The following is a 26,184-nucleotide window of genomic DNA, read 5'->3' as shown; positions in this document are numbered from 1 at the left end:
TATATAACGTAGGAAGTTTTGCAGGTAATGGTGTGCTTAATATCGTAAACTCTATTGGTGTGTGGATGATTGAATTTTTTAGATGGAATCATATGTCCACATGTCACACAACCAAGGCAGCGGATGCATCCTCGTATGTTGCTCTTGGTTGTCTTAGAGTAACTGGCGACCGGATCCGTATGCACCAATATGTCACGAAGATTTCTATTGCGTCTGTAGCAGATCATCGGTGGTTCTTTAAAAATCTTCGGGAGCATGTCGTCAGTGGCCACCATCTTCCAGTTTTCTTTAATGACTGTTGCGATCTGATGTGAAGAGTTGTGAAACGTCATGGGGAACACCATCCTCTGTGTGGGTTGTACTTTCTCTTTATTCGTCGCTGTCCTAGCCATTCTGAGGGCATCTTGGAGTACCCGGCTTTCATAGCCTCTGTTTACAAACATTTGTGTCATGGTATCCAATTGCAATTCCATCTTATCCGGGTTTGAATTGTTGCGGATAACACGTTGAAATTGTGCCTTCGGTATCGATTTTTTAAGTGCAATAGGGTGTGCGCTATGAGCGTGCAAGAGGGTATTTCGGTCAGTGGGCTTTGAATATAGAGAATATTCAATCCCATTTGACCCGCTGGTTAACTCCAAATCAAGATATTGTACTCTGTCTGCACTTATATTGGCTGTAAGCCTGATAGGTGATGGAAGTTGGTTCAGGTTTTTCTATTCACCTCATGTCATATTAGATTTATTAATATCCTACCTACCTTCATCTACTCATATTCACTATTATAACTCACACATGGAGTTCCCTAAATACACATTAAGTGGATTGTCCGCATTACGTTGCCTAGCAACGCCCCATTGGCCGATATTCATGCGGCACGCGTCACGTGTACCCCCGAGGGTGGAGCTTCGGGATGAGTGCTCGCGCACACCCGGAAGCATAGCCGTCGCTACAGGCGTGGTTGATATGCCGCACCCCCTCTCTGCTGATTAGCAGATTCCTTAACACGTAGGAAAAGGGGCGGAGCTGGGCTTACACCTAATGCGCACACCCGGAAGTATACACGGCGGAAACGCCGAGGACACCATGCACCTGGGTGAGTCACTCTTAATTATTGTTATGGCTATATATTGACATACATTGCAAGTATTGTGTGTTGTCATATCATTTTTTGTATGACCCTGAGGAAAGTCCCGAGCGGGGACTGAAACGTTGGTCACAGATTTTAAACATGATTGAATAAAACTTTTGGATTTTAACAAGACCAGTGAGCAGCTATTATTTGGCATTCTATCTATCTTTGGAGTCCAGGCTTTGGCACCCGGCATATGAGGAACAATAAAGCGTGAGTGCTTGGGATTTTTTTCTATTTTTATATATATATATATTTGTGCTCGGAATTTAATACGTAATGTATAGTATCTGTAAGGGCAAAGTTGGTTGTGGTGTGCCGAAACCAACGTACGAGTGGGCCTGTAAATAAAGGAGGGACATTTCCATCGCCCCAGTCTCTTGATGATGTGAACCGGTGTATTAGTGCTGGAGGCTGAAGAGGCGGCTCCTATGCGAAAGGAGTGCCCGGAGAATGAAGTCGGATTGAAACCCAGTTTAGATAATAGTGTTCTGACGTGAGACATGAATTTAGCAGTGATAAACGGCTGCCCTTGTATTGATAAGAGCGGAGAGTCTGGTAAGTGTTCGTGAAGGGTTGACCGCAGGTGGTCTAGCGCCTTGACCGGACACCAGGCATTATCAGTAGGGAAGAGAGGAATTACAGTGGGGTGTAGTGAATGGTTGGTTTAAGTTGATGGGATCGGAAGTAGATAGTGATCCTCCACCTTTGTAAAGTGCGATGTTTTTAGGCTGTGCGTGATATCCCCTTGACGAACAACAGTGAACTCTCTAGGTCTGAGAAAACCGTAGAAAGCAAGATAGATAGCCGCTTTGATCACCAGGTTTGTGTCGGGATCAAACGGGGATTCATCAAGGAGATTGCTAAGTGATCTGAAGATAGGCCCATCTATAGGTAGTCTTGTGATAGTGAGAGGAGCTGAAACCTTTAACATACCTTTTTAATGGGATATGATGACAAGAAGGGGGTGTTGTAAGGGAAATTTGTGAGGCTATGGTGCTGCACCCCGGTGAGATAAAGTTTTATGGTGTTGTGGGAAAGTTTGTAAATGTAAGTGGCAAAAAGAGGCAAAAGCCACCATGGTTTGTATAGAAAGGTCGCCTTGTAAACCAAATTCTGCAGTGAATTTGTTAAATATGGTAAGTGCCCTATTATAAGAGATAGCTGTGTTAGGTGATAGTGCTTGTTGAGTGAGAGTCCTAGCGTGATGCATTAGTGTGCTCAATCCAGGATTAGTTCGTGAAACCGTGGTGTCCTGGATGGCTGGTGGTGAGCCGTAGGGAGTGCCTGAGAGAATACCTGGAATTGAGAGCGAGAGAGACCATCAGCTGCAGTGTTGTGGATACCCGGGATGTGACAACAAACTAAGTGAAACTGACCGGTTGCTGCTAGCCAGGTCAGCTTGCGAATCAGCCGCATGATGGTCAGGGATGATGAGCGCCCCTTGTTAATGATTCTGCAAGCTGCCGAGTTGTCAGAGTAGCATTTTACTGCCTTACCGGACCAGAGATGGCCCCAGATGTGTGCGACCCCCACAATGGGATAGATTTCAAATAGGGCTGAGGTCTCCCTGAATCCTGGCAAGGCATCCGTCTCAGCGGGCCAGTGACCCCTAAACCAGTGGTTGCCAAAGATGGCTGCGAACCCAGTGTTGGCTGCAGCATCTGTGTGAATGATGGGTGAAGAAGTGGAGAGAGGGGGGATAAACATGGAGATACCGTTCCAATCTGCCAAAAACTTCCCCCACATAGCTAAGTCAGCCTTGGCGTGGGGGTCCAATGAAACTGGGCAAGAGTCCGGTACCCCGTGGAGCAGGCAAAGGAGCCTGGATATAAAAGACCTTCCCTGCGGGATGATGCGCATGGCGAAGTTCAGGGATCCCAGAAGGGACTGGAGTTCCTTCCTGGTGCAAACATCATTCCGCAGGAACATGTCCATCTCCCCTCTCAAGCGGGTCATTTTGTCATGGGGAAGGCTAGCTCTGAGGGTAACAGAATCTAGCTCTATCCCCAAAAAGGTTAATTTAGTTGTGGGGCCAATTGTTTTAGATGGGGACAAAGGTACTCCAAGTGTGGAAAAAAGTGCTGTAGTGCGGCTGATAGCGGTGGGTGTTTGTGCCCCTGGCTCTATCAGTAGGAAGTCGTCTAGGTAGTGAATAACGGAGTGACACCTGAGGACGTTCAGAAGCAGCCAGCATAGTGTCTCAGCGAAGATATCGAAAAGTTTGGGGCTGCTTCGAGAACCGAAAGTGAGTCGTGTGGAGAAGTAGTACTTTCCTCGCCATTTAATACCATGCAAGTGCCAGAGTGAGGGGTGCATGGGTAGTAACTTAAACGGGTTTTTGATGTCTGTTTTGCTGAGCCAGGGGCGATTACCAGAAGAGATGATGGCCTGTATAGCGTCGTCAATAGTAAAGTACTGGAGTGAGAATTCATCTGCTGGAATGAGTGCGTTTATGCTGGGAACAAAAGAGGAGTGCGGTGCCGATAAATCGATAATTAGACGTTTTTTATTAGAATATTTGTGAACTGCGATGCCGATTGGGTTAGTGCGCCAGGAGGTGAAAGGCCCGATCATGAAACCATTGGTAATTTCTGAGGAAAGGAGAGTGTCTGTGGAGATTGGGTCTAGACGTGCTGACAGGAGATTAGGACATTCAAGTGATTGAATGCTGACAGGAGATTAGGACATACCTGAGGGGATGGCTACTATACCCGTGAGAAACCCGTGTGTGAACCCTGTGGTCAGATATTCCACCAGGTGCCTGCTAGGGTGTGACCTTAAGTAAAAAAACAGGTTGTCGACATTAATGTCGGTTAGTCATTTGTTAGGGGACAACCTGGCTGGACACATGGTCTTGGTATTTGCCCTGAAGCAAATGGAGCAGATGTGCAATAATCTACATGCGCTGAAACTGCAGGAGCCTGCGTTGAAATTATTGCACACCTGCGCCTTGCCTAAAAAGGAGATGGGCCTACCCAGCTTGTCACGTAGACCACCCGCTGGTTTGTTGTGAGGGGTGAAAGAGGGATGAGGGGTGGGAGTGGAGGTGGTGGGATCTGCTTCAGAGGGACATAAGTTCGCCATGTGGGATGTGGAATTACATATGGCACAAGATGAGGGCCTGAGACCAGCGAAGTGGCAACAGAATAATTCTGTATCCATCTGACACCAGTTAATTCTAACGTTGAACTGTTTCAGATGGGTTGCCACCTTCGCTGATACTGACTTATGATAGTCGTAGAAAGAAGAGCACCCGTACTTGATGCCTAGATCCACCTCTCTTCTGTGGGGATACACCGTGCAGATGACGTCACGGTATATCACAAAAGCTATCATGAACTGGGGAATTGAAAGTTTTTTATTAAGCCTGGGACCTCTTGTCTTGAGCACTACTGATATATCCCCGTAATTGTAAGCCTTGTTCTCCAGTATGTTCTGGGAAGCTATAAGCAGAGACACCAGACACACGTCCTTCCTGTCTAGGATTCCTTTCCTGATAGTCTGGGACGGAGTGAGCTGGTGACTCAAAAGGAGCTATAGCTGTGACTGGTGTTGGCGAGGGGAGTATGGGGGGGGCATGCTGGTACAGCGGGGACAGCCGGGGTGGAGACTGGGAGGCCCAGGGTATTACCTGGGGAGGCGATGGCGCTCTCCACCTTAGCTAGCCTGCTATTAAGGGTCTGTAGGTTGGCCAAGATTCATGCCAGGGTATCCTGGGTGGCTGTGCCAGTGCTTGGTGGCTGTCCTTGAGAGCTAGTGCTTGGCCTAGGCTCAGGGGCTTGGTAGGAAAGCAGCCTGTAAAGTTTTGCCTTTCTAGCTGTGGCTGGAAAGGGGATTCCCCTGAGCCTAAGCTCGGCCGTAATTTTAGGAATAGTCCATGCTCTCAAGGACGTGGGAGTTGAAGGGGTGAGAGATTCGCCTGGAGACTCTGGTCTGGTTGGCGTGAACGGTATCTCTTCTGGCAGTTCTTCGATGGGGATTGGTTCTGGGACATTCTAAAATAAATGATTTTGTGAATGAGGTATTAAAAGGGGAGTAAGGAAATGTGGGGGGATATGAGAGATGGTATTTATTGGAAGAACTGGACTGTAATGCTAGTGCCGAAGCGAAAAACGTATCTGTGAGATTTTTGGTAGGTGAGGCCCTGCTAATGCCAAGTGGCGGTGAGAGGCTCTACCTATGATTTGGCTTAGGAAATTGAGGCCACAGACATGGTGGCAGGGTGTTGGCCTCTCGGTGACTGTAAAGAGAATTCAAAACGTGTGGCCGTGACAGGTGAGACCCTGACTAAAGCGGGCGTAGGGCGGGCGAGGCGTAGAACTAGAACCTTCTAGTATTTTTTTAATGTGGCGAGTCTTGTCTGCTGCTGTTCTTGAAGAAGAAGCCTGAGGATTAAGACAGATGTTGCTGTATTTATGCTTATCGTGGTGACGTATGGTTTGTAGTGAGGGTTGGCTGTTAGGAGCGCAACGTGAGATCCTGAATTGAGGGATCTGAAAGGTTTAGTATAGGATTGGGCCGAGTTTGCGTAAAAGAGAAAGGCTGATTGAGGCCTTGGGGTAGTGATTGCCGTACGTGAGTAAGGACGTAAGTACCTGGTGGTATGCCTGAGTACCGGATCAGGTAGGTTGGATGTTTTCCTTGGCCTGATGGCAGTATGACCGTAGGCCTGGGTAGAGAAATTTTTAAAGAATTAACATACCGTGGGCGTAAGACCGTGAGTCAATCGTAATGAAACCGAGACCGCGTAAGGTCTTGTATAAGAAAGGTCTTGAAAGAGTGGGGAACTATACCTTGCATGAAGTACGGAACTTGTGATGAGCGTAACTGGTTTAATGTGTAGAAACCGGTGGAGGCCTAGAATAATACTGGAGCTAAGGATTAACCAATGAATATTTAAATAGTTAACGACAGATGTGACAGTATGTAATAAATATCAACATGTCTTGCTGTGACAAGTCTAGATAGCTTAATTGTATTTGAGGCCTAGACCTGGATGAAACCAAAGTGAGAAAAATACTGTACCTGTTCCTGTAACAAAAAGAACTTGAAATAGCAACTTTTGAGCAGGAATGCAAGAAACCGATGCAATCTGTAAAGCCAAAGACATGTGACAGAAGCAAGAATAAATGACTGCGTGATTTTATGGAGAAGATGTAGTACAGATGTGGATTTGACGGAATTACCCTAGGAGATCGTGTTTAATAATTAATATCTGTATGTAGGGTTTGAATAGGGTTGGTGTATAGTTAGAAAAAACTGTTCTTTATATTGGTGACATGAGAAGTCTATAAGAATTAATAAAATTAATATTAAAACGTAGGTTACTGGTTAATTGGTGTAGGAAAAAAGAACCGTATCTTATAAATTGTTGAGATTTTAAATGTTTTAGATATATCAAACCGGCCAACATAGTTTAAGAAAAAGACTGGTAGTTAGACTGAATTGAATAACCAATACTGACATGTAGGTATCAGCAGTTAACTGAGCGAACAGGGAATATGCGTTTACATTTAAAATTCGTGTAAATGAAATTCATGAATTTATTTAGCATGGTTTAAAAGAATTAACCGTAATAGGGATTTGTACCGTGCGTTCGTTTAAACCGTACGAATAGATCAGTACTGAATGGGAAAATAGCGAGGGGTGAATAGGATGATCGTCTAACGTTAAGGATGCACGAACGGGTGAGTAGGTGAGTACGAGGTTCGTGCGTATGACCGAACAGTAACACAGAAATACGATTAATATGAGCGTTATACTTATACATAGTTCGGCAGTTTTCCCGTACGAATACGTGAACGATGCGTAAGTGTAACGGGCGTTCGTCTGTTTTTGCACGAACGCTGAATATGTTAAACGAGCATGGATACGTTAAAAGAAGATAGAGGGAGCCTACCCCTACGTTTTTAGGCCCGAACGGAGGGAAATAGCCGAACGCTATTTCCCTCACTTAGCTTACGTGAGCGTGCCGGCCTCGTGACCGGAAGCCAGGTACCGCGACCGGGAGGAAAAACCGCGCGGCGGGGCCTCAGAACGGACGGAGGATTGCTCTGGACCTCTTGCTGCAGGAGACTGAAGCTGTTCTGGCGGGAAGCTCGGACCGGAAGTGCTGGTTGCTATGGGGATAGACAATCAGCTGAACGGCAGAGGTGAGTAGGGGCTGGGAGTTTAAGTAGGGGACTTACTCCTCCCACAAATTCAGGCCTAATGGCCTTTATATATATATATATATATATATATATATATATATATATATATATATATATATATATATATAATTTTTTAACTTTTACTCTCTCACTGGTTCATGTACAGAAACACAAAATAGTACTAGATCAGATATTCATTGCTAAATGTAAATGTGTAAATCTACTGAAAATGTAGATGCTTTCACAACATCTACAATTATTTTTTTATAGGTGTCCTGAGTTTGGAAGAATTCAAGAAATTAAATCTCAGAGACTTTCATAAATACTTGGGAAACCAGGAGATCACAATGAGTGATTTGGTCCGGAATAGCCAGCACACTTGGCTCTATCAGGGTGAAGGTGCTCACCATGTGCTAAGGTCCATACGACAAAGGTATGTGTAAAAGGGAATCGCGTGACCAGCCTTTTATTCAAAGATCACGTTACTTTACAGTTTGCTTGGGCACGCTTTAAAGAGACACTCCAAGCCATTTAACAACAGCAGTTTATTGCAGTAGTGATGGTACAGTTCCTTAGTTTTTTTTTGCAATCTATTTTTAATCAGTTTGACAAATATAGGAATCCCAAGCCCACAAAACACCGCCCCACTTGAGATGTCTCTAATTATCAAAAAGTAGCTAAATGACAATTTTCTATAGAAGACTTTTGCAGGGCGGTATACACTGAGCCTAGAATTGAATTGTACAAAGACTACATTTGGAAAGCTGTGCCCTGACCCCAAATAGAGCAATGTGATTAATTCCACGTGTTATTGTTATACTGTTCACTGTTCAGTGAATAGCACCCATGATGAGAAAACCATTATCTCCCTATTAATTCACTCATTAGTGAATAGCACCCATGATGAGAAAATAGTATTTACAGTTATCCTTAAACATAGTTTATGGACATCTCCTTCTGTATGAGAAGCCGTGTGACCTGCCTTGAGTACACAGCACCCTAATTAGGACGTTATTTACTGAGCTTATGTAGTGATAAGTGAGTGAGGTGAGAGGAAATGAGCATTAGGCTATAATTATTATTATTTGCAAACAATGTAATGAACTGTACATGTTGCCAGCCCATTTGTGTACTTTGTGTTAATTAGGCCTAATTGTCTAGGTCACTGAATGTTTACTTCCTTCACTCAAACACGATTAAGATCTTTTACCCTCGCATTTTATTGTTACTGTTACAGTAAAGCTTATCATTTCAAAATTCTGTTAGTCCAATAAATAAAGGCATTACAAGATACAATTTCAACAATTCCATCTGTTATTTGATATCTGCACCACTGGACTAAACCGCTACAATATCTACTTTATAAAACATACACGTGCAAGTAAGAACAGTTGCTTGATAAATATTGATGGTAAATTTTTATTTGTTTTTTGTGACCCAGACTAAAATCAGTTTATGTGTTTGTTATACAGCCTGAAACCAGTTAACATGGTATTCTAGAACTGGATGGAATTGTGTGTGCACCCATTTAGGTGGTAGTAAGGGAACTTTACTAAGCAGTGAAAAAGTGGTGGCTTCATTCACCCAGCAAATCAAGTCTTAAACTCAGAGGACATGCACAGCAAGACTAAGGTTATTAGGCATTCTAAAATATCTGATCTGAAAATATTGCACTTTTTTTTTTTACATCTACAAGCAATTTACATCACAATCAATAAACTTGAAAATCAGGACTGACTTGCTTAAGAATATCCCAAATAATTCTTAAATGAATTATTAAAAAAAAAAACCTCAAAAATCCTTCAGCATTATGGAAATAACATGGCTTTCTGATGTATCATATTTTGATTCTCCCTTGTACGTTTTTTGGTTTTCTTTTCACCTGCAACAAGCCCCTTTGAATTGTATTCAGACATTGAGATCACAATCCAAAACTGTCTTACTCTTTTTCTGTTCGTATGGCTGCTAAAGTTAAAAAAAATTATTATAAACTTAAAACCAAGCTTAATATTTGTCTTGGTTGCTAATCACACGATCTCAAGAACAAGAGTTCTGGGCAGGCTAGTGTTACCTTTTTGCATATTGGACATCTGTTGTCAATAAAGTCCTTCCCTCAGGCTGACCTCTTCCACATACCTCCCCCTCCAGAAGGGGAATGATATCAACAGAGAAGGGTCAGGATGCTAGAGAACTTGGCCTTGGCACTGAATGTGCATTTTTAGATTATTATTTATTTATTTTTTACATTTTTATTTTTTGTTTTGAGTGGGGCGAGGCCGGAACTAGTACCATAAGGGTTACTCTGACCCCCAATTTTTTTTTTTTTGAGACACACACACCGTGTTTTAGTTGGAGTAAGATATTGATGTACGGTTAAGGGCACAGGCAAGCCAGATGTTATGGACTACATCTCTCATAAGGCTCTTACTGCCGTAATGCTGACAAAGCATCAGGGGAGATGCAGTCTACAACATCTGCAAAAGGTTGCCTACCCCTTGTTTAGAATATATTTTTGCTGTACCAAAAATGTCAAAAGTGTTGTTATTAAAAAGGTGTGATTTTGTCACTCATCAATACCCATTAGCGTGTCGATAATGAGAATTAAATATTCTTACACAGATTGAGATTGTGTTCCAAATTGCCACATTTAGGAGTAATATCCAAAAGTATTTTTGTATGCTCAAATTGCCTAGAAAATAACTAAGTAGCAGTTTTGGGTCAAACTCGAGATTCAGAAAGACATTGTAAAAAAAATCTCTAAATCATCTTTACTCACTGCTTGCCTATTTTAGCCTAACATTTTCAGTTCAGTTTCAATTCATGACAATTCACTGTTTACCCTGCAAACCATGGTTTGTTAGAATTATTCCTAGCATTTGATAAGGAGGCTTATTGACTAACATTAGACTTTTCACTACTTTACTCAACCCCCTACTTGCCATTTACACAGGTAGAAATGCTTATCTTTATGACAGTTATTAAGTTGATCATAATCACATGTAGTTATGGTAGTATGTATATCAGTACTGTAAACATTAATGCTAGGAGCTACACACATGTTTATAAAGGAGATTTTATCTGAGAGAGCTAGAGGAACGAGGAGGTATTTAAATAATCTCACTGAAAACCTGTTGGCTTAATGCAATGTCTTTTTCTACCTTGTGTCATAGAGTTATGAAATTAACACGTCTGCCTGTGGATGTAGTGGAGAACAGCGAGCCTTTGCAAGTGGTGAGGTATGACGCAGGTGGCCATTACCATGCTCACATGGATAGTGGGCCAGTGTTCCCTGAGACAGCATGTGCACACACCAAGCTTACAACCAATGAAACTGCACCCTTTGAAACGTCTTGTCGGTAAGCATCCACCATTTTATATTCTTTATTTTTGTTGTGCAGATGAATACAAAATAATGGGAGCCTTGTACATAATCTGCAGGTGATTTAAAAAAAATATATATTTTTCAATCTTTAGGTTAAATTTGAAACTTTACAAGATAAAGTGTTACTCCAAATAAAAAAAAAAAAACTGTTTTTCTAAAACACTGATTTTGTTTCTATTAACCTCTTCTGTGGTAGTTCTCCACAAAAGCAAAAAATATTACATAGAAAATGCATAAACTTACTTTTTATTCCTCCCAGCACCAAGGTTAAAGGACCACTATAGGCCCCCAGACCATTCCAGCTTAATGAAGTGGTCTGGGTGCCAGGTCCAGCTAGGTTTAACCCATGTTGCTGTAAACATAGCTGTTTCAGAGAAACTGCTATGTTTACCTATGGGTTAATCCAGCCTCTAGTGGCTGTCTCACTGACAGCCTCTAGAGGCGCTTCCTCGCTTCTCACTGTGATTTTCACAGTGAGAAGACGCTAGCGTCCATAGGAAAGCTCTTGCTGCGCATGCACATTCAGCCGATGACGGAAGAAGAGTCCCAGCGCCGAGGGAGCCCAGCGGGGGGAAAAGGTAAGGGATTAACCCCTTCCTCCCCCTTCAGTGCCACTGGAGGGTGACCCTGAGGGTGCGGGCACCCTCAGGGCACTATAGTGCCAGGAAAACGAGTATGTTTTTCTGGCACTATAGTGGTCCTTTAAGTTCTCCCTCAGCCCCGATCTTCTTCTGCTGACATCACTCTCTTAGAGGGGGTGGGAGGGCAGAGAGTAAGGACTAAGGGGAGGACAGGGCCATTACAGAGGAAGTGGCCATTCCGCCATTGGATGTCTGGAACCAGTGTTCTGGCGTCCTATTGCCAATTTAACTCATACGTGACATTAGCCAGGCAGACCTCTGTACTGGGCTGGCTAATGATGCAACTCAAGGTGGAGTTACACCTCCTGTAGCTAAGGAGTTCATCTCTATATTTATGGCAAAGTCCTGCACATACAGACTCCAGGCACCATGACCACTTCAAATAACTGAAGTGGCCATGATGCTTGGAGTAACCTTGCTGATCCTGTCCTTAGTCAATAAATTGTTGAGAGCAAAATACTGGAAACAAGACCTCTGCTCTCCTCTGAGGTTTTTACGATGAGTGACTACAATCGAAATATGAGAAATGGGGAGCACTATGCTGGTCACATGCTAATAAATATAAAGTAATTTCGGGGTATGGGATTTATATGCATAGTCTCAGAGGACTCGTTAGGCGGGTCGGGTAATGTCCGCTCTGTTACTGTAACCTCACTGCCACAGACTCCTGAATTGCCTGTTGTACCTCTTACCCTGTAACATTTTTGGGAAAATGTTTTATAATGTACTGATGTGACAATTACCTTGTAATGTTTTCTTTTAATGTATTTTTTGTATGAACACTTTGTTCATTTTGAGCTTCTTCTTTTGTTTATGCTCATTCTGTTACTACTCAATTGCAAAGTGAAAAATCTTTTGTCCTGCCTTGAAATACTTAATAAAATATAGATATAGAAATTGGGGGTTGGAATGTTATTGTAGAATATTGCATATTCGATATGTTCCTATTCAAATACATATTAAGGTGTGGCTGTCTAATGGGTTAAACAGAACAGATGGCGTTTGCTATTCTTTACCATGAGGTCTCTGGAATTTGCTGTATAAGAGATTTGGGGTGGTCTTTATATGGGGAATTTCCTTATATGGCCAGAGTCTAAACTAAACATTATGACGTAATTTGGGCTATATAGGGCAGAGGACAAAGGTCCCTGCTCTCTTCCTTCTACGATCCGTTTTGCTCTCCTCTCTGATGTCCTGAGTTGCTGATACAAAGACGACTCTGTAACGTCGTTAAGAAATACCATCTGTTAAGTATATTATTGTTTGCTATTGAAGTAGAATAAATGCATATTTTTTATAAAGAACGTCAGATTGCGTATTAGTACTTTTCATTAATATAGACATATATTAAAGACCACTATAGTGCCAGGAAAACATACTCATTTTCCTGGCACTATAGTGCCCTGAGGGTGCCCCCATCCTCAGGGACCCCCTCCCGCCGAGCTCTGGGGTGAGGAAGAGGTTAAACTTACCTCTTTCTCCAGCGCCGGGCGGGGAGCTCTCCTCCTCCTCTTCGGCTGAATGCGCATGGGCGGCAGGAGCCGCGCGCACATTCAGCCAGTCTCATAGGAAAGCATTCACAATGCTTTCCTATGGACGCTGGTGTCTTCTCACTGTGAGAAGCACGGAAGCCCTCTAGCGGTTGTCAATGAGACAGCCACTAGAGGCTGGATTAACCCATTTATAAACATAGCAGTTTCTCTGAAACTGCTATGTTTATAGAAAAAAAGGGGTTAACCCTAGCTGGACCAGGCACCCAGACCACTTCATTAAGCTGAAGTGGTCTGGGTGCCTATAGTGGTCCTTTAATGTGGCGAGCATTATATTTGGCCCAAGAAGAAATATATATATATATATATATATATATATATATATATATATATATATATATATATATATATATATATATATATATATACTTCAACTAAATAAACACACAGCCAGTTATTACAGTTATTGATGTATTTTTCACCAAAAAAAGAACAGTTTGATCTTTTGTTTCTTTTATCTGTCTATGAGAAACATAATTTTAACTCTCACAGGTTCCCAACAAAATGAGCAAATGTATCACAGGATATCAGCACATTCAAATAAATGAAACAAATGTATATGTGTACATGTTCTAATTCCTGGCATTCTTATTTACCGTTCATGCAAGCTATTTAATAAATGTGAATTAAGGATGGATAGACTTTGGTTTGGATACCTTAATTAACTTCATAAAATATCATAGAACGTTTCAGTGCCAATGCAATTATTTTATTTCTATTCTAGGTATGTAACAGTCCTGTTTTACCTGAATAATGTCACTGGGGGAGGAGAAACCACTTTCCCGATAGCGGATAACAGGACATATGAGGAACTGGTGAGTGGAGATTTATGCTGTCTTTTATGTTTCATGTTAATTTTAGATTTTATTTATTTTGCAACTGGAAGATTTTTAAATGTGTACTTTTTTTTTGTACCTTTAATGTGGGTTTCTATGTAGAATATTTACAAACTAATCTGAAGTCTACAACTGTCTCCTATGAAATACATGTGAGAAGAATGTGTCTTTGTCTTTCATGTTACAAGAAGCTCAGATGTCAATAGAAATTGGCACTTTTACAAGTTAACCTTGTTAAACCCCCTACTCATTCAGTAGGCCAGACCTGACAACATGCAACATGCATGGGTCTGATCTTGTCAACAAATACCATTTATTTATTTTGCTCTAACCTGTTTACATAGGTTTCATGTACTGGGGTAGGCTACCTTCGGCACTCCAGATGTTTTGGACTATATCTCGCATAATGTTCTTACAGCTATAATGATGGCAAAGCATCAAGGGAAATGTAGTCCACAACATCTGGAGTGCCAATTGTAATGGAGCTCCTGTACTCTGACCGAGTATCTTCGCCTAATACACTTCCTATCCATTGGGGAGGGAGCCTGGAATGCTTCTCCCGAGTCACCGATGTTTGACTGGTGTCTCTCAGGGACTCTTCTGTTCCCTTTACCTAGTCCTCTGTAGCATTCCTTCTAGGCAGGTATCGTCCCTTCTTCCCCGCAGGTATGCAAGCCTTCTTCCATGCAGGTATCCACTCTGCCTACACTGTGATTTCTATTGCCTTAACCAAGGCACTTGCGGCTCTCAGGCCTACCTCTCTTAATTTATCCCAGGGCTGGAGGGATCGTGCACCCAGCCAACAGGTCCGAAGACTTTGTTACTGGGATACCTAAAAATCCGCACAGGACACAAGTTCCAAAAGGAACTAACATACAAAACTTTATTTTGGACAAGGATTAGCCTTTGGGGACTATTCCTTAAACATGTGTTGACAAGCATTTAAAACACAAATACATAGAACATTAGCAAATGAGCAGTTACAGTTAGTCTATTAACTATATAGAACAAATAAAATTTCTGAACACAATAAAAGCAATATTATATACATTTATTTATGTATGTGGTTGCCCTCATTTGCATACCAGCATTATGCAAACTTTCACACTTCTTTCAGGGACTCCCAGGACCAAGTCCATAGTTTGTGGGTCTGTGGCCTCTCTAGAAGGCCACGACATGAGAGCTTCTGTCAAAGTGATTAAAGGGACACTAGAGTCACCAAAACAACTACAGCTTATTATATAATCATTACCTGCAGGCAAATACAGTGTTTACATTGCCCCACTCCTCAGATGGCCACTGGAAGTGTTTCCTGGCGCAGTGCTGCTCAGTAGGTAGCACTGCCGTTCATCATCTCCACACTCTGCATGGAGATGCTGAATTTTCCTCATAGAGCTGCATTGATTCAATACATCTCTATGAGGAGGTGCTGATTGGACAAAACGGCGTTTGGCCCTGCCCCCATCTCACCTCCTTGCCGATTTTAGCCGATCCAATGCTTTCCTTATGGGAAATGAGGTAAGTTTTTTTAAATTCCTATTGAGGGTACTAAAGGGGGTCAAGCCACCTAAATGGTGGATTTTTACACTATAGGGTCAAGAATACATGTTTGTGTTCCTGACCCTATAGTGTTTATTTAAAGTATTTTAGGCAGTTCTTTACACCATTGGTTGCCTACCCCTGACTTAGTATATCACTCTATATTGTAGGTCTGGTGGAATATTGTTTAACAAATTAAATACACAAGGAAGAAACAGTAACTGAGTGCACTTTGGCTGTGACATGGTTAATTTATTGTAAATTAATAAATGAGGCTGCAATGCAGGATTACTCAGAAAATAAGGGAAACTGTATCCGTTAAAAAAAACTATATAGACTACAGTAATCAGGATGCTCCTAATCTGTTGTCTAAAAATGGGTTAATGAGGTCTTAACCCGATAAGAAATCCAATGGAATTAAACTGGTAAGAGAAGGGTCCTAACTATAATAGATAGGAGCAGGGCCGGTGCTACCATTAGGCGAATAAGGCATTCGCCTGGGGCGCCGGCCTGTTGGGGGCGCCCACTGAGAGGTTTCCTGGTCGGCTGAACTGCTGCAATCTGGGGCTGGGTTGCTGGGCGAGCGGCTCCTTAGCCACCCCCCAAACGCAGCCATTCATCTGCTAGGCACGTCTCCTCACCTCCCGGGAAGCACACCCTGCTTGCTGCAGGCATGACGAGCCGGAACATGACTTGGTAGCCCGGCTTCCCCTTGCCTGTGAACAACGGAAACACTCTGCAGGGAGATGGAAGCAGCCTGTGCTCACTGTGCACCGCTCTACTGCTCCCCCAGCAGAAACAAAGAACACTTCCTGCAGGCTGAATGATGGTCCCCTTCTCCATTCACATCACCTAGGCCCATCTGGAGGTAAGGGGAACTGATTAGTTTTGTACATGATTGTACGTTGGTGTGTGTGTAAATAAAGTGGGTCTTTATGTAAAGCGGTGAATTTGTTTTTGAGTGAGAGTGTGTGAGTGACACTGTGTGTGTGTGTATCTCAGTTATAGAGTGTCAGTGAAAATGTGTAAGTGACACTGAGTGTGTATGTCAGTGAGAATGTGTTTGTTTTAGTGAGAGTGTGTTTGTGTTAGTGAGAGTGTGAATTAGGACCCTTCTCTTACCAGTTTTATTCAGACCGTATCAGTTAGTAAGTAATTGTATGGTGGGCACTGCACAATCTTTAATTGGGGGAGGGCTTTCAATGTTTGCATATTACTGCACCTTAAAACCTACAGGGTGAATAGAGGTGATGGCAGTTTGGTGCTTAGAGTGTGCTTTTAAACTCAAGACTAGCACAGCAAGTCATTATATATTAGCAGTGTTTGCAGCGTTAGTGAAAAATATTAATGTTAGAGAATTGTTACCATATTGAATAACATTGTTTTCATATTAATGATTGCAAACTAACTGCAACTGAAAGTTGTTTTATTTTTTTTTAAATAAACTATCTATAGGACAATATCATGCTATTGTGTCAGTGTTTGTTTCATTTAATATTACTCTCTTTCAGGCCTTAATACAAAATGATGTTGATTTGAGAGACACGAGGAAGCATTGCGACAAGGGAAACCTGAGAATAAAGCCACGGCAGGGCACGGCAGTCTTCTGGTACAATTACCTGTCCAATGGCCAAGGTATCCTAGAGTTAAGCAAGTATGAGATCTAGCAATGCTTGAGTTACAGAACATTAGCCAATAATGATCTCAACAACGTGTCAGGTCTTTAAATTAAATGGTATTATCGTCAATTGTGCTCATTTTATTGACCAAGGAGAAAGATTGAGTTAACCGTGGAGGTGTCTTGAGGAGGGTATATAACATCTGGGCACCCTGGATAACAAGGGCAGCTTTCTAGATTGCTTTAGTAATCAGTAAGCATAAGTCCAGGCATAATAACCATACCAAGGTTATGTTGATAATGCCATTAGGGTACAAGAGCAGCCTACTGTTCTTGGTGAAAATTGCTTGAGCTTGCTAATGCTAATGTTCCACTTTGACATTAGCAATAGCAATTTAATCCATATTTTCCAGATGCTAGTAGGCAGTACCAAGCAACCAAAATTGGTGAAAGGATTATAATATTAAAATATTTTTCCTCTAAGCAGAAATAATATTTCTCCAGTAGAATGAGTTCAGCACAAGATGTCCAAAGGTTAACCTAAATGCCACAAGGTACAACACCAAGCTGCCTCAGTTTGCATCTCTGTAAAGAGTAGACAATCCAAAACTTCTCAATGTCTTTTTTGTCGCTTTAAAAAAGGTTACATCTTAACTCCAATACTTTTGATTTCCAAAGTATTAAGGAAAATTCAGATAGCTTTAGCAGTTATTACTTTCTTTTGTCAAACAAGAACTTGGTTTTCAATTCTTCTACTAAGGCCAAAACACTACTTGATGTGGAACATCAGTAAAAATTATTTTCACCTAAAGTGTCGTGCTGGGCCATTACTTTTTTTTTTTTTTACCTGAAGTGGTCATGGTGCTTGGGTTTCACTATGAAAGGCTGCCATACAGAGATATACCCATTTGCTGATGGAGTTGTAACTCACACTCTGTCAGCATAGCTAGAGTATCATTAAACAGCCCATAGTAAGTGTAATGCTGCTTGGTTAATGTCAATTCTATGCATAATGGAAGTCTGTCGTCCGCAGCTTTGGTCACCTGCCACCAGCATGCTATGCCTGCTGATGAACTATTTCCAATTTGCACAGAATTTGCATTAATCAGGCGACATTACTGGTTAGACAACTCCGTCACTGTGGTTCTTCAAGCTGTGGTGAAAGGTTAATCATATTTACATAGACTAAAAAGAGACGTGTGTCCATCAAGTTCAGCCTTCCTCACGTCGTTTTTTTGCTCATGATCCAAAAGTAGGCAAAAAACCCTGTTTAAAGCACTTCCACTTTTGGAACAAACTAGGAAAAATTCCTTCTTGACCCCAGAATGGCAGTCAGATTTATTCCTGGATCAACAAGCTATTACCCAACAATCAAAAAATTATATAATTGAATATTATGTATTTGCAAGTATGCATCTAGTGCATCTAGTTCCTGTTTAAACATCTGTACAGACTCTGATAAAACCACTCTTCGGGCAGAGAATTCATCATCCGTATTGTTCTTGCTGTAAAAAACAAAACCATAAAACTTTCCTTTGCCTTAAACTAAATCTCCTTTCTTCCAGTCTCCTTGTGTCCTATGTAAAGTCCGGTTTGTGAATAGATTTCCACACAATGATTTATGTTGGCCCCAAATATATTCGTATAATGCTATCATATCCCCTCTGAGGCGCCATTTTTTTAACCCCTTAAGGACCAAACTTCTGGAATAAAAGGGAATCATGACATGTCACACATGTCATGTGTCCTTAAGGGGTTAAACTAAAGAGGTTTACATTTGTTAACCTTTCTTCTTAGGTAAAATGTTCCATTCCTTTTATTAATTTTGTAGCCCGTCTCTTCACTTTTTCTAGTGTTATAATCACAATCAAGTCCCTTCTAGTATTTTCAGTCCGGTTTTCCAGCATCCAATTGTTTGTTACAACCATTTTTTACGTTTGAAAAAACCGACATTACAGTAAAATGTATTTTCCATGGTAAAAGCGACCATACAATTTCCCTTCCTCTTGCTTGTGTGTCCATTGGGCTTTTTTCATATCCTGCAGAGTTTTTAGCTTGTTGCCCTATATAGGAGACGAGGAGGAGGAACAAGCTTACTCTTCATGTTGTTTTGTATTCAACATGGCCAGCACATTTACCCACTGTTTGGTACTACCTCTTTCATTCTTAGAGCTTTTTACAGTGTTTAAAAAATAAAATAAAAAATTAAATAATGCCATTCATTGACTGAGCACATTAGTCTGAGTGCGCAAACTACCAAAATGTACTTCACATATTTGGGTGGGCAACCTACTGAAATGTGCTGAACATATATGGGTGTCCACCCTACTGAAATGTGCTGCAAATATCTGTCTTTTCACACTACTGAAATGTGCTGCACTTACCTGGATGTATCCTGGCATGCTTTGGCTAAAAATAAATACAAAAAATAAAAACATTTCAAAACTCTGACATATTTGTCCTGCATGTTACTATTTAACGAAAAATTCACCTCCAAGGAAAGGATGTCATTTTTGTATTTACCAATCACTGTTTTCCTTCTCTCAGGCTGGGTGGGAGACGTTGACGAGTTTGCCCTCCATGGAGGCTGCCTGGTGACAGAAGGGACCAAATGGATAGCAAACAATTGGATTAACGTGGATCCCAACAAGCAGCGTCAGCTGTGGTTCCAGCAGGAGATGGCACGATACGCCAGAGATGAAAACGAAACTCAGAAAGACTGGACAGTAGATAAATCGTACAAGGACCTCCACATAGATTTATAATATGAAGACAAAGCCGGTACAGGGAGTACATACTTGGGTTCCAAGTACAATGATGTCTTAGTCATCCTAATGCACTCTTTCCTCATTTCTCTTGCAACTCTGCTCATTTGGAAGATTATTTAGTCCAGCAATTGTATCTTCCAGAAGCCTGAATTTCATAAGACGGGGGCATGAGGTGTTATGCATTTCTGGTATCGAGCAGGAGTAAACTTGAAAGGGAGAGCTTGTTTTCTTAGCCTAGTTTAAAGTAGGTTTGGCAAACACGAGGAGACAGACAAACTGAGATGAAACAAGTGAGATTTTCTTCACACAGGCAGGAAACATTTTAAAGAACATGGATGACCATTAAAAGCCACACAAAACTGTTCTTTAAAGCAATGAGAGGCAGCCCTCTTTCTATTTATCTATGTATTTAATTATTCAGGGTACAGGGGATATGCCAGCTGTTTAATTGGCAGTTTCAGCAGGGTATTTGGTGGAAATTAAATTAAAAAAAAGAGGTAACTAAAGTAAAAAAAACACCAGGTTCATTACAGACTCTCAAGAATCTGAAATGTCGAGTCTTTCATACTATTTTTTATATTATTTTAATTATGGCTGACTGAATAGTAGGAATTACTGCCACTCTAATCTTTTAGAGCATCGTATGTGCATGTAATTATCTTAAGAGTAATCAGTATAGATGCACAATATATACATATCATGAGGCTGATGAAAAAACTGCCGTATACACAGCACCTCAGATGAATGTTGCTACAATACTCCTAGAATGCCTAACGTATTAGGTCCCCCTACCTCCGGTTATAAAATGGTTTTAAAACCCTCAGCGCTGGCTAGGTCTCCTCCTCCCACGACATTACGCCGATGGGGTAAGTAAATGCATGTGCGCAGCTAATGCCGCGCATGCACTAGAGCTTTCCCATAGAAAAGCATTGAATTCATTCTCTCATTTGGGAAATTTTAAGACATTCAATGTCCTCATTTTAAACTTGAGGTCGTCCAACGTTATTTCACGGAGTAAAATTCTGTTTGAGGCCCGGAAGCACTTCTAAAAGACAGCCACTAGAGGTTCTCTGAAACTGCAATGTTTTACATTGCAGGGTTAAAGGGACAGGGGGACAGCACGAAGACCACTTCAAAGAGATTAAGTGGCTTGGGTGCCTGTAGTGTCCCTTTAAATTAGATTAGGAACACTTCTGTCAATTAGAGTTTGAAGGAGAGTAGATTAGGTACAGACCTCCACTGTTCATAAAGATAGAAAAATCGTTTAACAATATATCTTTTTCCATAGGTCTTCATTATTCCCTACGCTAGGTACTCTGTCAAGGAAAAAGCTAATTTTAAACCAGTGTTCCCAGCTGAAAAAGGGCAGAATTGGAGAATTGTCAGGTCCTGCTATGTTGTCTTAAAATATACAGATCCATTCAAATCCATCAATTCTTAGTTTAGTTAATAAACCCCTATGGTGATCCTTATGCTATGTCAAGGGGTGTCCAAAATGTAGATCCCTAGATGCTGGAAAACTACAACTTCCATGATGCTTTGCATGCCTTTAATAACAAAGCATCATGGAAGCTGTAGTTTTAAAACAACTGCTTTGCATACCTTTAGAATACTTTAGAATGAAAAAACATCATGGAAGCTATAGTTTTAGAACACCTGTGGATCTACATTTTGGGCACCCCTGTGCTATGTCATATTGAAGGCCAAACCACATAGATATTATTATCCTCTTAGTAGCCAGAATTAAACTATGTGAATTTGGTATGCCTTCCCCGATAGCATTGCTCATCAGTCCTATGGGTTGTATGGATAGTGGACAGTTTTCTGTCCCAACCATGCTATCTAGGAATATTATAAGGTTTATTACCCAGGCTAGTTATATTAAATCAAAACGCCACCACAAAGGTTTATTAGATTTTAGGGATCTATTTCATACCAAAGATGCTGTATCTGTATATACTGCAGACATATTGAAGGCTTATGTTAGCTCTGATTACATCTTAACTGACAGATGACCAATTTACATCTTGACTCACAGATGACTAATTTAACTCCACATCTGGCATATCACCCCAATCTACAGTTTGACATAGCTTTAAAAAAAAAAAAAAAAAAAAAAAAGGGGGGGCGGAGCTTGCTAGCGGGACGAGACGGACGCCATATCTGTCGGCTCCCGACACTCACGGCCTAAACCGGGACATTCCGTCGAACCCTGACACCACCCGGTACCGTGCACCTCACCATCCCTCCCAGGGTCAAACGCTGCACCGATTGATGCCGTTCCGGTATCCCACAGGGCGACCCACGCCGAAACGCAAGGCTGCGGCCTACCTGCACCCGCCACGCTTCTCCCTGGAGACACTCCTGGGCGGCCCACTGGCACACAACACATCTGGGTACGCCCGTAACTCACCCTCTCCACCTCCAGATTGTACCATGGGCCGACGATCACAGAAGCCTGAAGGTAGGGACATCGGAGCTATGCTCCAAAAACCCACACAGGGCAAAACAGGCCAGACAGGGGAACACCCAGATGCAGCCTCATCCCAGCAATCGCTGGAGGCCCAGAGCACAGGGCCCAGCCAGACACCTGAGGCTATGACACAGCCCTCCCAAGCGCTCACAGGGGGATCAGCACCAGCCACAAAGGACGACCTCAAGGCCTTATTAACAGACCTGCACAATCTGATAGCAGCAGACAGGGCCTTAGCACAAAGGGAGATCCAGGCAGTCGCCACCAGGGTACAGGCCACAGAAGGCACTATACGTGAGGTACAAACAGCGATTACAACGCTTGGTGACACGGTCCGCCAGCTCCAAGGAACACAGCACTCTATGTTTATGCAACTGACAGCAATGGAGGACCGCCACCGCCGCACCCACGTTAAAATCCGCGGAATACCCGCAGAGATAACAGCGGAGGAATTACCCCATTATGTACGGAGGCTACTGGCAGCCATACTACCACCGGGGGCCGCTAAGAAGGTGACTCTAGATGGGGTCTACCGAATTGCCAGGAATCCACAAAGTACCACTGTAACGCCACGGGACGTCATCGTGAAATGCGTATCATACGCAGACCGGAACCGCATTATGTCAACCCTGCGGGGAAAAGCTCCGGTACAATTTGAGAACTCTCACCTCTCGTTTTACCAAGACTTATCTAAAGCTACATTGCAGTGGCGCAGGACCATGGCTCCCCTGACATCTCAACTACGTACCGCTGGAATATCCTATAAATGGGGACCCCTGGGCACCTTACAAGTAAACAGGAACGGTACCACCCATCTAATACGATCTCCAGAAGAAATCCCTGCAATCTCGACAACCCTGGGCCTCACACCGCAGACACCAGCTCGACCAGCCGCGACCGGCACAACAACCTGGGACCCAGATACGGTTGAACCATTTACCCCAAGAGCAGGCACCTCGAACTTTACCGGGACCTGAACCGCATAAGCCGGCAGAAGCTTTCAGCGTCCCCTGGAACTGTTTCCTCACCAAGTTCGTCCTATGATCTCTTGAGCCAACGAAAAGTTTTATTTTATTTTCTCTTTTTTCTCCGACAAGTTCACTTTATGTCTTCTCCTCCTATTTGTCAACACTACATACATACATATGCCCATAGACATAGCGGCTCATTACTGAGTCAACCCAACAGGAGATAGCTCCCATGGGAGATGATACACCAGCCCTTCCACACGTACAACAGCACAAGAGAGGGACGGTACGCGGCGAGCTCACTCACCACCCCCCCGCAGCTCCCTTGGTTAGGAGCACCCACTCTATGTACATAACACATGTAGCTAGCTCACAACTTAGGTCCCGGCACACGCTTCAACATCTATACTAGCCTGGCACAACGCCCACAATAACCGATGTCATGAAGCGCCCGGCTTGACCAAATCAAACCCTCCAGACACACTGGGGTCACACAGGCCCCCCCAACCTCATGTCGCTCTGAGCACAGTAACCCAAGCCACATGTTCAGTACTACAGCCCTCACATGTATACCCACAAACATGCACCACTGACATGTAACTGTCTGTTATGATTGTTCTGAAAAAAAAAAAAGTGCGATGCTCGCAAAAACCAAGCACCTGTGATATAATGCTACACACTGTTTTCTGTTTCACCTTTGCTTGGTCAAATTGCATTACTGTTATCAAATGCACTGAAAAAATAAAGAATTTAAAAAAAAAAAAAAAAAAAAGTGCAAGTTATATTACTTGTAATGTTTTAGCAGCATATGCGTGTTATTGTATTTAAATCACATTTTTATAGGTTGCTTGTTTTTATTTGTTTGTTTTTTAAGTACTCATATTTTTATTTATTTATTTATTTATGCTCTCTTGTTGTAAAAGTACTATCCTAAACCCCAAACAATGCAAATATTTCAAGAAAAATTATAACCCATATACAAAAACAGAACTTGGTTACATTTTAAGATATATATATATGGTGACTGCACAATATTTTATTTGTATGCAGTTGTAATATCCAGATTTGTTTTTGCAAACAAACTCATTACAGAGCTATAGGCAGCTGCCATGTTGTTTTCCATTGGACCTCATATCATATTTGTACTGTGATGCTGTGATAAGGAATCCCATTGCTAGGTGTTGAACATGTCTCTTATTTAAAGAAACACTATAGTGTCTCTCTGCTCACACACCCCACTCCACTCCTGGTAGCCATCAAAGGTTTAAACACCCTTTTTTCATTCACCTCGGCGCTGAGTCCATATCCTCCTCCTCCGACCTCATTGCTATGCGCTTGTGTGGTGAGTGCGGTGCACACATTAGGCCTTCCCCATAGGAAAGCATTAAATCAATGCTTTTCTATGGAGGATTAGAAAACGCTGAACTTCCTCAGGCAAGGCCTGAGGACGTCCAGTGTTGTTTCACGGTATTGGAAGACAGCCACTAGAGGCAGTCTTAACTTTCAAAGTAAACATTAAATTTTCTATGAAACTTGCAGGGCTAAGGGGACAGTAACACTGCACCCAGACCACTCCGATGAGATGAAGTGGTCTGGGTGCCTATAGTGTCTTTTTAAGCAGTTATCACAAACAAATAATACCTTTTTTATTCATGGTCAGATTAGAATGATTGAGTCATATGTGTGCCAGAAAAAAAGATGGCAGCTGCAATCTCAATTTCCAGATGTAGGCCTTGATTTTAATATTTTGTGATAAGCTTTAAATTCTTTAAACATTTTCGATAAACCTTTCAAATGATTTACCAACAAAAATCCCCATAGACTTAAATGATGACTTCTTTAGACTTAAATTGTCTAATATTACATTTTACAAAGAATTAGTCTTTAACATTATTTATGACATGATCAGGACATGATCTGCTTCATCAAAACTATATCATATTTATTTTGAACATTGGTTTGTATTTTATTTCCTGGAAAAACTTGATATATTTATTCAGTTATTTATTATTTTGATAAAGAGCCTATTACTTTATTATAGGTGTGACCTGGGTATCAAATCAACAGTTATATTTATTGTTCATATTTGCTGAATTGATGTTTAATTGCACCTTATATGAATTTTAGTTATTGTTCTAAGGGTGGGACAGCATGACAGGTATATCAATAGAAATGCCTTGCTTAAAGACCTCCCTCCCCCCCCCATAAAGAGTTTACAGCCTGAACTCATACCAAGGTTGTATGGATGTTTGTTGGTTATTTGCCGGTAAGGTCTTTGTCCTATGTAAACATATTTGCTTAAAAACAATCCTACTGAATGCATATATGAACAAAATAACAAAGTTACCACAGTGCTGTCCTGTTAAGTTACACATAGTCAATGGTTTCACATTGAATTTATGAAGATCTTATAAAAATGGGTAACTGTTATTACAGGTATTTAATTATAAATGTAAAACCTGTTTTGGAATGTTACAAGGACATTATTATATTGTAATAAGGCTTTAAAAGATAATATACAAAATAAATAAATGCAAGTAATAAGATATATATATATATATATATATATACACTAACATTGAAAGCTGTTGGATTTGCTGCGACGCCACAAGATTTGCATCTTATGTAGTGAGCTCTCACCAAAGCAGAAGGTAGTTCGGCCAATCGCAATGCTTATTTAACTTTCTATAGCAGTGCTATAAATTCCTTCCAAATAGTGCTGTATGTGCACAGTTGGGAATTCAATGAGTTATAGTTCAATTGTCACAATTAATGACATGTAGGGTTCTTCACTTAAGTGAGTTAATGACATGCAGGGTTATTCACTTAAAGGGACACAAGTGCCAGGAAAACAAATAGTTTTCTTGGCACTGCAGGTACCCTCTCCTTCCCACCTACCATCCCATATTCCTGAAGGGGTTCGAACCCCTTCAGTTACTTACCTGAGACCAGCGCCGATGTCCCTCGGCGATAGTTTAGGGTCCGCCCACGCTCCTCCCCCGCCTACATCATCTGGCGGGGGAGACTGATTGCGCATGCGCGGCCGCCGGCGGGGGAGACCTAAGGCGCATGGATTTTAGCGACGCTGGAGGTCCTCACATAGTGTGAGGACGTCCAGCGAC

General features: G+C 41.9%; 1 protein-coding gene across 1 annotated transcript in view; it reads left to right on the top strand.

The window, feature by feature from the left end:
* The window catches only part of P4HTM (prolyl 4-hydroxylase, transmembrane), a 39,682-nt gene extending 18,700 nt beyond the window's left edge, over positions 1 to 20,982 (top strand). Inside the window, exons 5-9 of the mRNA XM_063427377.1 lie at positions 7,558 to 7,720; positions 10,458 to 10,643; positions 13,585 to 13,675; positions 16,747 to 16,870; positions 19,401 to 20,982. Coding sequence (XP_063283447.1) covers positions 7,558 to 7,720; positions 10,458 to 10,643; positions 13,585 to 13,675; positions 16,747 to 16,870; positions 19,401 to 19,618 — 782 coding nt within the window. The 3' untranslated portion in view covers positions 19,619 to 20,982. The remainder of the gene's footprint in view (positions 1 to 7,557; positions 7,721 to 10,457; positions 10,644 to 13,584; positions 13,676 to 16,746; positions 16,871 to 19,400) is intronic.
* Positions 20,983 to 26,184: the final 5,202 nt, after the last annotated feature.

This window comes from Pelobates fuscus, chromosome 7 (genome assembly GCF_036172605.1).
Source record: "Pelobates fuscus isolate aPelFus1 chromosome 7, aPelFus1.pri, whole genome shotgun sequence".
Lineage (NCBI taxonomy): Eukaryota > Metazoa > Chordata > Amphibia > Anura > Pelobatidae > Pelobates > Pelobates fuscus.
This window is presented reverse-complemented; position numbering and strand designations above follow the sequence as displayed.